At 41.1% G+C, this 13,016-nt stretch overlaps 1 protein-coding gene across 5 annotated transcripts; it reads left to right on the forward strand.

Moving 5' to 3' along the window:
- The first annotated feature begins 44 nt into the window (after positions 1-44).
- Positions 45-10,918, forward strand: hmgxb3 (HMG box domain containing 3). 5 transcript variants are annotated; one of them, XM_042418759.1, is made up of 22 exons: positions 57-139; positions 218-256; positions 859-1,011; positions 1,164-1,338; positions 2,081-2,590; positions 2,705-2,812; positions 2,973-3,107; positions 3,262-3,506; positions 3,766-3,875; positions 3,970-4,050; positions 4,287-4,366; positions 4,466-4,573; positions 4,721-4,861; positions 5,272-5,579; positions 5,753-5,880; positions 6,808-6,939; positions 7,073-7,257; positions 7,353-7,575; positions 7,776-7,909; positions 8,338-8,457; positions 8,774-8,983; positions 9,811-10,918. In XM_042418759.1, the coding sequence occupies exons 3-22, from the start codon at positions 872-874 to the stop codon at positions 10,414-10,416; spliced, it is 3,879 nt and encodes a 1,292-aa protein (XP_042274693.1). In that variant the 5' UTR covers positions 57-139; positions 218-256; positions 859-871; the 3' UTR covers positions 10,417-10,918. The 5 variants fall into 5 exon arrangements, with proteins under 5 accessions (XP_042274692.1, XP_042274693.1, XP_042274690.1 ...); XM_042418758.1 differs by lacking the exon at positions 218-256 and having other exon boundaries at positions 45-139; XM_042418756.1 differs by having other exon boundaries at positions 89-256.
- Positions 10,919-13,016: the final 2,098 nt, after the last annotated feature.

Consider the following 13,016-nt stretch of genomic DNA (forward strand, 5'->3'; position numbering starts at 1 on the left):
ACCATGATTGGCCCGTCCTTGTTTATTCCGGCATTTGATTGGTCTAGGACCATAGCAACAAACCGCCATGTATTTTTTTTTTTACAATTCGACGACAAACGAAGCTACTTTACAGACATTTATGCGTCGCGAATTCCAGGTTTGATATGAAGCATAGATACATTTCAGGATTGTTTACAGTCTGTACAATGTCCGACTTATGTGGCTTCTTCTAAAGGTCTTTCAGAGCAGTTTGTAGCGCCTCGGGCCGTCGTAGGTAAGGCTTCAATAAGAAGGCATTTCATTGGATAACTCACGGACTGTGCAGGCAGTATAAACACACGCCATTAAAGCTGCGTTTAGTCAGTGTGTTTGACATGTTAGCGCTTTATTCCTCCTTCAGTGAGCCACTCGCATGTCTACTTTACGCATAATGTTATTATGACCAACACACTATCGTGCTTTGTCTCAGCATAGAGCAACTTACCAGCACAGTTTTACTGTCCTACTTTAAGTGGCTTTTATTAGACAGACATTAAAAAGTATCTTTATTTGCCTCTCATCAGCTCAGGTATAACTTACCCACTGAGTTATCATAAACTACATAAACTCAGTGCTTTCATCACAACACAGAAGAGTGGCGCTGCACAGTCATGCTTTACTGTTGCACCATTGTATCATTTATTAATGATGTTAAATGCATATTATTATGTAATGTAATATACATCCAGTTATCCGTTTGTATTCTTCTTTTTTTGCTCACCTAACTTGAGTTAAAACTAATGTATTCTAATATAACACCCCTGAAATAAATCTTACCTTCATAAAGGTTCATGAACAACAAACTAATCTCGTACTGTTTTTGAAATTGGTCCCTAGATCCTGGGAAATCATGGAGAAAGTGAAGGTGTATGAGGTAGTGAAAGTGACTGACGAGGTGGAGAGCTGCTACAACCAAATGGAAGTGACTCCTCCAAAAAAGAGGAAAAGCAAAGCTCACGAAGATAACGTGGAGAAACCAAAGAAGCCCAGGTAACTTATATAGCCTGAAAAGACTGTCACACAGCTGTCAAAATATCACAGCATGAAGTATGGCCCAAAACGGGGACTGAGCTTACAAAAATCATATCAATTCTCCCTGATTGTCGTGTACTGATTGTAGACATGGAATCTGTCTGTTTTAGGTCTGCCTACCTGTTATACTACTTTGATGTCCATCAGATGATGCAACAGGAAGTCCCTAATCTGCCACAGTCAGAGATCAACAAGCGTATCAGTGAGAGCTGGAAAAGGCTCAGCGTAGCTGAGAAAAGCTACTATCTGGAGAAGGCCAAGTCGGAGAAAGAGGGCATAGATACAGTAAGCTACATCCTCAACTCTTTTTTTAGTTTGTTTTTATGTAAATATCTGAGCATTCATGGAGATTATATATACTCATAATAAAACTTCCTGATCAAACTTCACAAGTACTCAGAATAAAACGTCCTCATTTAAAAATCAGAACAACCAGGCCTGTTCTGAAAGAAATTTAAATGTGTTCATATAAACCAATTACAGTCAATTCAAAAGATGAAAGTGTGTCACGCAAATGCTCATTGAGATTACTTTCCATGTTAATTTAATTTAAGAATCACTAATCACCTTAATAAAAAAGTTCAGAACAATGAGTTATGAAAGTCTAAAGTGATTACAGGAACTCCCATTACTTTCTAATATTTTTTTCTGGTTAATAGCCTACATTTTAAAAACTGTAGGGATATTACCATGTATTCTGACACATCTAAGCAGTCAAACCAAGCCAATCTTTTTAAAAGGTTTTCACGTGATGGAGTGCTGGTTTTAATATAGGATGTTGAGTATTTCTTAGCTTTTCTTCATGATTATGCACTGCAGAGCACTCATATTGTCAACTGGATTGATTTCAGTGGCAATGAATACATTTGGCTCATGTAACTACAGATGAAGTCAGAGTGAAGTGACCCATTAGTCTCAGTTTTCACAGCGGAGGAGCTTTGTATCTACAGCAGCCTGATTTACTGGTGTCTAGTATAATTTTGCAATTATTCTATAAACAATTTTCTTAACCTTGCATTTCTTTCAGTCCTCAGTCAGTCCCTCCAGAGACTTGCCAGGCTTCCGCAAAATCCTCCCCAGAGCCAGCTACTTCCTCTTAGCCAAAGGCTGTTCCTCAAATCACCAGCCAGGATTCTGTCAGCCAGAGGTCAGCATGGAGTCTCTTGATCCTCCACCGGAGGGAGGCTTGCCCTCTGCCTCTCTCACCCAAGAACCCCAGTTCCAACCTCTTGGTTTGGCTGGCGAGGTAGAACTTTCTGAGCAGCTTATTGTTGTCGATGATATAGCGGAGGAAACGGCTGCGGCGTCTCATCCGACGACCCTCCAAGGAATCCCACCTTCTTCTTCCTCCTCCATCTCCTCCAAAGCCCCAGCCTCCACAGATGCCCGAGTCTCACAGAACTCCGCTGACCTTACGGCCAACAGGGTCACACTGAAAGGAAATGAGACAAGAGTTGCTGGTAGCGGTTATGGCGGGGCGATGGTGCAGCAAATACAGGGGGAAACTACACAGGTGGTTGCCATTATACCCACCCAGGTGAGACTTTAATTTCCCTCTACCAGCTGCAGTAGCACAAAGGCTCAACATTTTATTCACAAAACAGTCTTTTTACTAATGCAGCGACACATTTTCTTCCTCACTTCACTTCAGAACCTGTTGGAGACCAAGTCTTTGGCGGGTGTCAGCTCTGTGGGCCCAGTCATGATGGTTTCTGTAGGAGGCAGCGCAGAACGAAGTGCTACTCCTTCATATAAAATGGTAAGCACCTACACTTTCCATCCAACTTAGAAAGGTCAATACTGAAATTGGCAAGCATAGAATACACTGGAAAAGGAAAAAATTGAGAAATCACATAAGTGGATGTGGTAATAAATGGAGTTGAGAGACAGGAATTTACATGTTTGCCTCTTTTTTGCAGTCTGTGAAGACATACACCAGGAGAGGTCGAGGGAGGTGTCTAAATCCTGGCTGTTCATTTGTATATGTCACCCGCCATAAGCCACCGACATGTCCTGAATGTGGGAGCCACCTCGGTGGCAAATGGATACCTGCTGTAAGTGTCAAGCAATATCTGCACAAACAGTTAGGGATGTTTAATCTGTCATGAACATCCAGAAGGATTAATGCTTCAGTTGTCTCTGTTTTCAGTAAATGTTATTATGACCTGCTGTTTAAGTCATGTAACTTTGGCTGCATTTATATATCAGGCAAAGAAAACACAAGAGAAAGAGGCGGCATCCAAGCAATTGCCAGAGAAAGCTGAAACCAAGTCTAAGGAAAGCTGCCAAGCTACATCACCCTGTGCTCAGGAGGGGTGTGCCGATGTCAGTAAAACAAACACCCATGGGAGTAAAAAAGACGGGCAAGTTCAACGGTGCGGCAAAAAGCAGCGTGCAGTTCCAGCTGTTAAGCCACCAGAGGGCAGCAGCATCAAGTCACAGGAACAAACAGAGTGAGCATCCATGGAGTTGTTGTTTTGAAGTTTTTTGAGTTTCTACATATCATTTGCAGTAAATACACACAGTGGCCTTCTTAAAGTCATTTTAATAAATGTATGACAGTGTTGAATGGAGACCTTTTGCAAACGTGAAAATATAAATAGAATAGATTTACACTGACACCATTGTGAGTTGTTATTGCAGCTGTTTTTATTGTAAGTTTGACACTAGTTTGTGTTGGATTCAACATACTCTTCCTCTCTCATTGAATAGGCAACTGAAAGACAGTCTGAAAAGTGCGACAGTCCAGAGTCAAAGCAGAAGCAGCACAGCTGTGCAGAAGAGACCTGTAAGACCCATCCTCCCTGCCTATTGTAGCACAGGTGAGATAAAACATACAGCTCACAGGTCTGTTGTAGTGTTAAAATAGGCTGTGGTAACATGGATTTACATAATTGCTTGTATTTGTATTTCCAGGCCGTGCTGTGTTCCAGATCATAACTGTCCCACCTGACAAAGGAAAATTTCAGACTGCGAACAACAATAAATCCTCCTCTGGTACTGTGCATCATTTGATTGTTCTTTGTAATTATACTTTATTAAATGTGTTCTTTTTGGTCATAATTTGTGTATAGTTTCATTGTATGTTCATTCATTGCTTACTACTGGCATGTGCACACCACCTTGAGTGTACTTGATTATATTGAGAGGAAGTGAGACGTCTATAGAGGTGACTGTACTTCCTGAGGTTTTTGCTCTTTGATGAGGTTGGGGTTTTTTTTTTGTAACCACAGTGCCTCGAGAGAGTTTCTCAGGTCTCAAACCCAGCACTTTAAAACAGCTTGGTCAGGCAGTCACAACCACAGCCAAGCAGGTAAACACACACAAACACCTACAAACACACACAAACAGAATAATAAAGACACAGATTTTATCAGGTGTCCTCACTCAATGTATGTTTTTTTTTTTATAGGATTCTCCGGTTGCAGCAGAAGGAAATCAGCCTGTTGCTTCACTCACTGATAGGAGAGTGAATATCGTGTCGGTTGTGCCATTTAAGCAGCACACAGTGTCTAACTTTGTTAGTATATTTCTGTTTCCTGTGCAGTTAAGCTTGCTTGAATTTTGAGATTTACTGCTGTATTGTAATTAAATTACTCAGCATTTCTCTGCAAAATGATTTTGTCTCTTTCATTTCTTGATAAGTTGGTCTTCTTTCTTCTCTTAGGATTTGGGACTGTCTACAGCACGAGGCAGGGGTCGGTGTAAGAACCCATTCTGTGACTATATGTATAAAAACAGACACAAACCTGCAGTGTGCCCTAAATGTGGCTGTGAGCTGACGCAGAGGAACGCCAAAGGAACAAAGGTGAAAGCTTACTTCCTCTAGATTTTGATGAAGTTCAGATACTGTAGGATTTCTTCTCTTTTAGAATTGGTGTCACCTTTTTAATAATTAACAGCCTGTTTCTTCTGTCTTTCTGTAATTTTGTTTCATTGTATTTTAAGTTCTATCAGGATTTTATTTGTCTTACTAGTACTAATACCAGTGGTAGCACTGTATTGTACTAATCTTGGCATCAATATCCCACATAAAAGCCCTGAACATGCTTATTGTTAAAAGTTTTTGCACCTTGTTCACCTTATTTTTTTGCTGTAGCGATGAATCACTTTCATTGTGTTGATTATTAAAGCTTACCTCTCACCTCATCCCTCTTTAACAGCTTCAATAATGTAATTTGGATCAATTGTTCTCATAATTTCATCCCTCTTTTGCAGTCTGGGACTCTGCTCGATCCATACCAGGCTCTGAGTGCTGCTCAGAAAGACCTCCAGCGCCAATCTACCCTGCAGCTGCTGCGCCGTTCCCTGCTGATTCCTGAGAGCGAGACTGAGCTCCAGGAGACGCTGACCCTCATCCAGGAGCTCAACAGTCTTCAGATCGTCCTGGTTCAACCAGGTGACCAGGAGCAGGAAGACGGCACCGAAGCAGAGACGCTGGTCGAGTCCGGGTGGCCTCAGTTCTATGAATCAGCAGCTACTCACTGTAGCCTGTGTAACTACCCTCTTTTCAAAGGAGATCAGAGGTGAGAAGATGGGAACTGGAATGACATAGTGGGGATATTTAAGCACACATTTAATCACAAGCTTCTCCTCGCTATTTCTGCTTCTGTTTTTGTATGTCAGTACTTCCATGTTGTGTTGATGTCTGGTTCTCTAATGTATACACTTTTTGTGTGTATTTGTGTGCACATTCTAGCACTGTTGCAGGACAGGAGGACTGCTGGTTGCTGACTGAGACACTGATCCAGACAGCTTCTCTCCAGCTCAAGGTGTGTCTCAACGTTCAGTGTCTGGCCCTGCACAGCTTCACTGACTTGCATCCAGGTAAACGGCACCGCTCACGTCTTCTACCTTGTTCATTTAATTTTTCATCAAGTGTGATTTCCCTTGCTTTTGGTCAGGGGGCAGAGTTATCTCAAACAGATAAGATTGCAGGTAAACCCCTAGGAATCATGTGTGTCATTTTACCTTTGCATGATTTTTCAACACTACACTCATTGTTCTATGGTTCAATTCTGGCCACAGACCTTTGTTCCCCATCTCTCTCTCTCTCCCCTGGTTTCTTGTCATCTCTCTAAAATGCCCCAAAACTATAGAAAAAATACATAACACAATATACAGAAATTTTGCTGATTAGATTTGACCTAAATTTAAGCAAAAGATCATAAGTTTTATTCCTTTGGGCATATTCAGTATAACGCTCATTGGCCGGAAGGGGGCACCGCAACAGTGAATAATGTGTGTCATATCATACAGTATCTAAGATTCCAGTGAATCTTACTTGACCCCCTCTCCTTGCAGTATACACTGGTCACACATTTTCTACTCCTTGCTCCTCTAAAACTCTGCCTCTTTCATAGGGACATGTTTTCAACGGTTTTACACGCTTTAAGAGAATGTCAACAAATACCAACCAAAGAATTCTAAATCTTTTGGCTCAGTAAAACCAGATAAATGCTTGGCTTACTCTGATATTCAGCTGCTTAATATGGCAGTATTTAATCGTGTTACTATCATTGTTTATTTTCCATGTTTTTACAGGGTTTTCATCCTTCTTTGCTTTATTTGTAGGCATGAGGCCATAGTTACAGTAGTATTTTGTTAGTTAGTTCAGGATAACAGCAGTTCTTTGTCACATTGTATCAAAGAGTTATGTAAACAGCTGATTCTGAGAAAGATGTTAAAGGCAGTATGACCTATAAACAGCTTTCTGTGTGAATTAAAATGTGGATTTGTTTTGTTTGTTGACAGGTTTGTTCAACATTGGGAACAAACTGCTGGTCAGTATTGACCTGTTCCTGAAGATCAGGGCCAACCTCAAACTGGGCCACCCACCCTCTCAGGTTGCTAAGACCCTGCTGGACCATGTCCCCAATCACCCTGGTAAACACTGTGTGGATTACTTTGGAACCACAAGGATTCTGCCACAATCATAGTTCAATTTAGTCATTTTGAATAGCACTTTTATCACTTCTGTCTATTGTCTATCATCCTGTGTTTTTTGTCTTTGCATCAGTCCATGCTCTGAGTCCAGAGGAGTCATCTCAAATTCAAGAGCTTCTCCTGAGTGGCTACTGGGCCTTTGAGTGTCTTACAGTGCGAGATTACAATGATATGATCTGCGGCATTTGTGGCGTTGCTCCCAAGCTGGAGATCTCACAGCGATATACAAACAATGTACTGGAGCTCAAGAATGTGGAGGTGACAGATTTAGTTCAAAAGACTGTAATTACAACACTCATAGAGCTATTTAGCAGTGACAGTGTTTCATCCATACTGGTGTGACCTCTTTGCAGTTTACCTGGCCTGAGTTTTCAATCTCAGATGAGGTGCACGTGGATGACTTCTGGCTGACCATGGAAAGTGAGGCAATCGAGCAGGCAGCTTTCCCCACAGACATCCCCATCACGCGGGTGGATGCTTCCATTATTGCTCCTTTCATTCCCCCGCTGATGAGGAGCCCCACTGTCATAAACACAGAGAAGGACAAGGTCCTGTCACATACACAGCAGCCCTCAGGTACCAGTGTCCTTTAAATTACCACTTAATTTCAGTTTTTGTAATTGCTAATCCTTGAAAAGGGTTTTCTTTTAAAGTCAGAAATAAGGGAGAAAACTGTCTCCATCCCTGATTTGTAATGTTAACAGGTATCGGTCGTAGTGGCTTTTGTAAACATATTTTCACAGTTTTTAAAAGACCGTTTTCCTCATCTGTCTCAGGAGATCCATCAGTTTTGGTACGTCTTATTCATGACGGTCAGCTGAGACTCGACAAGATTGAAGATCACAGTGAGGACGAGCTGAGAACAATACTTGATCGCTGCAGGGCGAGCATCACCCCAGGCTCCACTAAGGTGTGCATGTGCGAGCGTGTGTGTTTTTGTGTGCGAGACATGTGCCTTTGCGCTCGTTATGCATGCACGTTTTTGCTTTTTTTGTGTTAAACATATTGACTGTAAAATACTAGCAAAAATACAAGTGTTACTGTTGGAGCAAACACACTGATCATGTGATAAATTATTGGTCTACATTACAGGAAATCCCCTCCCCTCCCCTCCCCTCCCCCACACCCTGAGGCTGATGGGGGTTAAATGCTTTGCTCAAGGGCATTTTAGCAAGATAGTTTGCTTGCTGTGGTGGAAACCTGAATTTGTTTCACAGAATGTTTCCTTAATTATTACACTAAGTTTGTGTTCATCTTATCTCTGCTGCTTCTATAAGATACTTCATTTGTGCAGTTTTTTTTAAATAAAAGCCTCCTCCCTCTCTCCTTCTGTGTTAGAATGAGCTGCTGGCCTCTCTGATCTCCTTGTATACGCTTGTTCATGGCGGTCTTGCCACAGCCCCTCAGCCCCCTCAACACCTCACTGCTGGCAAGCTGTCCAAGGTCTGCCCCCACAAGGTAAAAACAGCAGCACTGTCATTGTTTTAACTTGTCATCCTAGTCATGAGTTGACCTTTCAGTTCAAAACCAAGTCAACAAGATCTTTGTATCAAAACTCTAAATGTGACATTTTAAAACAGGAAATGCAAAATCAGTCCTATAGGGAAAAACCAAAGTTATGCATGAACTTAAAACTTTTTCAAACTCCAGTATTCCTTATATTTTTGCCATTTATTCATCACATTGAGCCCGTCATTCTGCAAGACCTCAGAAAGGGTTTTCAGTGTTGTTTTCAGTGTTCACTTGTCTGCATCTGTCCCTTACCTCTGTCCAGGTGGTGTGTGGCTCTAAGTACTTGGTGAGAGGAGAGACGGCTCGAGACCATGTCGATCTGCTACTGTCCTCTCGCTACTGGCCCCCAGTCTATGTTAATGACTGCGCTCGTCAGGTGGCACTGTGTGCTGACATGCAGTACCCAGAGCTGGCAGCCCAGATGTGGGGCAGGAACCAAGGCTGTTTTTCTGATCCCTTTGAAAAGCCAGTGGTGAGTGATTTCAATTAAATTTAGGAGATAAGTTAATAAACTTTAATATGTGCTAGTTAAAATGGAACAAATTCAATTAAAGGCCTAATGAGTATTTTTTGGATCAGATAAATTGTAAGTATATTCAAATATATGATTGAAAAGCTTGAAAAAAGAAATCCATTTTGTATGTCTCAGGGGATCATTACTGTTTACAAGCATCAGTTATCTTGCGAGGCAGCTGGATACACGAGGTCATAAGGTCACGAGAATCCATCTTGTCAGGCTTGTGTTTGGACCAATCAGTGTCCTATGAGGATTCTCATGTGATCTTGCAAATCCAGCTGCCTCACAAGGTAAGACGGGGATAGATGGTGATGGACAGATGGTTCATCCAATCACTTGTCAAGTATTTTTTGAAAGTGCCTGCCCTTTTCCAAACAGTTTCCAAGGATGACTTCTCAGATGGTTCTGTGTAACAAACCATCTGGCATGTCAGGTTAACATATTAGAGCTATAAATCAGAAAATGGCAAAAATGTAGATTTACAATATTTCTTGTGTTAGTCCATTTACTAAAAGTTCAATTTGAGTTGGATTCATTGCCATGGAATATTATACAGAAATCCTTGGTAACTTCAGGATGAATCCCAATGACTTTGGTTATTTTCTGACTTTTGATCAGCATCAGGTCACCTCGCCCTTTTGCTTACATTTGGATTGGATTAAGCCTGTAATACTTCTATTTGTGTCAAAAAACTGGAGGTACCATATAGTTTTCTTAGTGTCTATGTTAAAGGCTCAAGGTGTGTCACTCTCTCAGGTAACCTCTCTTCTTTTGTTCTTCAGTTTGTGTCATGCGCTGAGCTGGAAGACCAGCCGTACAGCGCTGACCAGTCGTTGGTGGGGGAGAACCAGCAGGTCCACCCCATCACCAAATCCTCTTCTTGCTGGCTGGTGTATCCTCCTGGAGCAGCTCAGGCCCATGACCCTCCTGCTCCAGAGCATCACTCCTTGGCCCTCTGCAGAGACCTGGAGCCCTATATCAGCCTGGTGGCTGAGCTGGAGAAAGAGAAGGAAGAGAAGGAGGATGAGGAAGGGGTAGAACAGGAGAAGCAGATAGATAAAGCTGAGGAAGACTCCACAGAGAATCCAGAGGACTGTTCCTCAGTGAGCCATATGCGGCGGCAACCTGTGGTTTTCAACAACACAGCCTATTACTACCTTTACAACCGTCTGGTGGATTTTCTCTCCAGCAGGGACATTGTGAACCAGCAGATAAACCAAGTGGTGAAGGCCTGTCAACCTGGAGAGGTAGTGATCAGGGACGCTCTGTACCGGCTGGGAGTGGCCCAGATCAACACCGAGAGAGAGGAAGATGAAGGAAGTGGGATGGAGGGACAGAAACAAGAGGAAGGGGCAGAGACTACATATGAGGTTGTTCTGCCTGAATAAAAATATTCAGGATGAACAGATGGATTGATATGCAGGCAGAGGGGTGAACTGAATGTCAAAATCGCTGAATGAAAAGAGAGGAGTGCCCTAAGAAGAGATGAAAGTGTTACCAGAAGGAGAAAGATGTGGTGCTAACCCCAAAAATGACTGAGGAAACAGAATAATGATGAGATTTTACTGCTGAACAGTATTTAACTGTTAATAAGGACTATTAGACTGTGCAACAGCATATTCAATCAACTATACAGAATTGACAAATTTTATACACTGAATATGGATAAAGTGTGTTCAATTTGGCAGAAGTGGACCTTATTGTAAGAAGAGGAATGCAGTAGTCACTGTTGACTGTGAAGAAACTAAGGAAAGAATTACATTTCAGATTGCAGGTTATAAGGTCATTTTAACCATCTCTAACAGTCAGTGTAAAAATAAATAAATGTCCAGATAATGGAAACTGTCAAAACTTACCATTTCAAATGACTAAAAGAATGTAAGTATTTTATGTGTTGTTGTTTTTTTTAGCCAATAAGTTGCCAAGAGTTAAAGGAAGTGACAGTGTGTGTGTGAAGGTGACATAAACTTGAAGTCTAAATCATGTTTTCCTGTGACTGAAAGAATGTATCCAGGATTTTTAATAACTCAGTTACTTCTAGCCTGAAATGTGTAAATGTTTAACCACAGTGTATTTATTGCTCTTTTCTGAGACAGCTCTGCTTTATGTTTCACACTGTTACCTCTCACTCGTTGCCTTTAGGACGGAGGTTTGCTTTTAAAAGAGGATGATGACGTGCATCTGTCGATTGTACTGTATCTCAATGTGTTGATGAACTTTGTGGCCTTTGTTTTATTTAGGCTTGAAATATCTTTTCAACGGAGATCCATTCAAGGATGCATTCAATCAGTTGTCTTAACTCCAGTCAACCAATAAGCAGCCAGCCTTTGAGAATAAACTGAAGATATATAGAATATCTGCAGCACAAAGTGCTTTCGAAATGAATCTGATGACTGTTTTGTTTCTTTGTTAGAACTGGTCACCAATGCTAAGCATATTGACGCACTTAAGAGGCTCTCTTGGAGCACTGAGGCTGTTGAGGCAGTTGTGTTGAAAATCTGTACATTTACTGAAACCTCAAGTATTCAAAAGAAATGACAGCAGCCAAGAGTATTGTAAATAAGGACAATATTGCAGTGTGTGCAATGGTTGGACCTGTAAACTGCTGATGCAACAAATAAATATAAATAAATAAGACTTTGCGAGAAAGTGATGAAGCTTCTTTGAACTGGACTTAACCACAAATACACTGTATAGCTGAAGTGATGGTGGGTAGTGGAGGGACACACATGATCTTGTGTAGTCTATTACAAACCCATCAACCCTTTTTCTTACTCATGTCTTCATCAAAACTACCCGACTGGATTACTAACATTCCTATACCAGTCATGTGGTATAAAAAAGAGGCTTCAAATGCCATCGATGACATGGTTATCTTGAACGCCACAGAACACAAGAGCTCCTGACGATAAAGAGTTGGACAGATGGATGTTAGTTGAAGCAGAGAAGCCTTTGATACAGTAAAGTGGGGCAAATGCAGAAGTTTTTGTTGTTCACTCGTCTGTCCTTTAAGAAACATAACTGTTGAATTAGATGAGATTTAAAAATCACTGTCTTGCCCTCATAACCCTAAACATAGTTCTTCAGGCTGACATGCTAACATTAATACTATTCCATCTCTTTCCAGTTCCACTCTGTTTGTTTGTCTTTTTTTTAAGCTTGGACTCCCTGTAATAACAGCCATTTTTAACAACACAGCGCCTCTATTTGTAGGTTTTCCCACGAGCAATGTCATCAGGATTGTGGATTTACAGGAATTGTGTGTAATGTGTTACAAAGGGAAATATTGTGTTTCATTCCCTCAGTAACAGGAGTTTTATGCACCAGCACAGTTTAAACTACCCAACAGTGTAAAGTAAGGCTTAAGCACAAACTGGACCAGCTACATTACAACACTGGTAATATGTCACTATATTGATATTTTAAAACTGAATTGGATCATTCATCACAATCACATCTGAAACTTTTGATGCCTAACACTTTCCAACTGATATTTCCTTCCACTTATTTGAAGTAAGGAAGTATTTACTTGGCTTAAAAAAAGCTTAATTTCACAGGTTTACTTAACTAAATCGACTCTATCAGTCCATTAACACGACTATTAAACACAGACCTTTTTTCATTGAGTTCATTATAAAGCTGCACATTACCTATCAAACAAAACGCAGTGTTTCAGAGCAGAACAAGAAGCTTATTGAGACCAAACATCAACACAAAGCCCAAGAATGTTTGTGCTGTTGCTAAGATGATGAAGAAAATGCCAAGGGATCTTTCTTGAACAAACATGTTCTGAGATGAAGTGAAACAGGAGTCTTACACAGGGCAGCTGAGGGAAAGAGTAGAGCAGGACTCGCGCAAAGCAACCAAGGCACTTTCAAGATTGTTATGCTTTACTCAGATCCAATAATATCTCAGTTTCATGATAGACAATGGAACAAAGACAGAATTTACTTCAGAAAAACCTCATAAAGTAAAAACAAATGTGTAA

The sequence above is a fragment of the Thunnus maccoyii genome, chromosome 8 (genome assembly GCF_910596095.1).
Source record: "Thunnus maccoyii chromosome 8, fThuMac1.1, whole genome shotgun sequence".
Classification (NCBI taxonomy): domain Eukaryota; kingdom Metazoa; phylum Chordata; class Actinopteri; order Scombriformes; family Scombridae; genus Thunnus; species Thunnus maccoyii.

What these genes read in the sequence shown, in the direction of transcription:
- hmgxb3 (XM_042418758.1), top strand. Translation starts at nt 872, where the DNA reads ATGGAGAAAGTGAAGGTGTATGAGGTAGTGAAAGTGACTGACGAGGTG. An exon ending in TTGCCATTATACCCACCCAG is followed by an intron (nt 2,591 to 2,704) that starts GTGAGACTTTAA and finishes ACTTCACTTCAG; the next exon opens with AACCTGTTGGAGACCAAGTC. An exon ending in ATCCCTTTGAAAAGCCAGTG is followed by an intron (nt 8,984 to 9,810) that starts GTGAGTGATTTC and finishes TTTGTTCTTCAG; the next exon opens with TTTGTGTCATGCGCTGAGCT.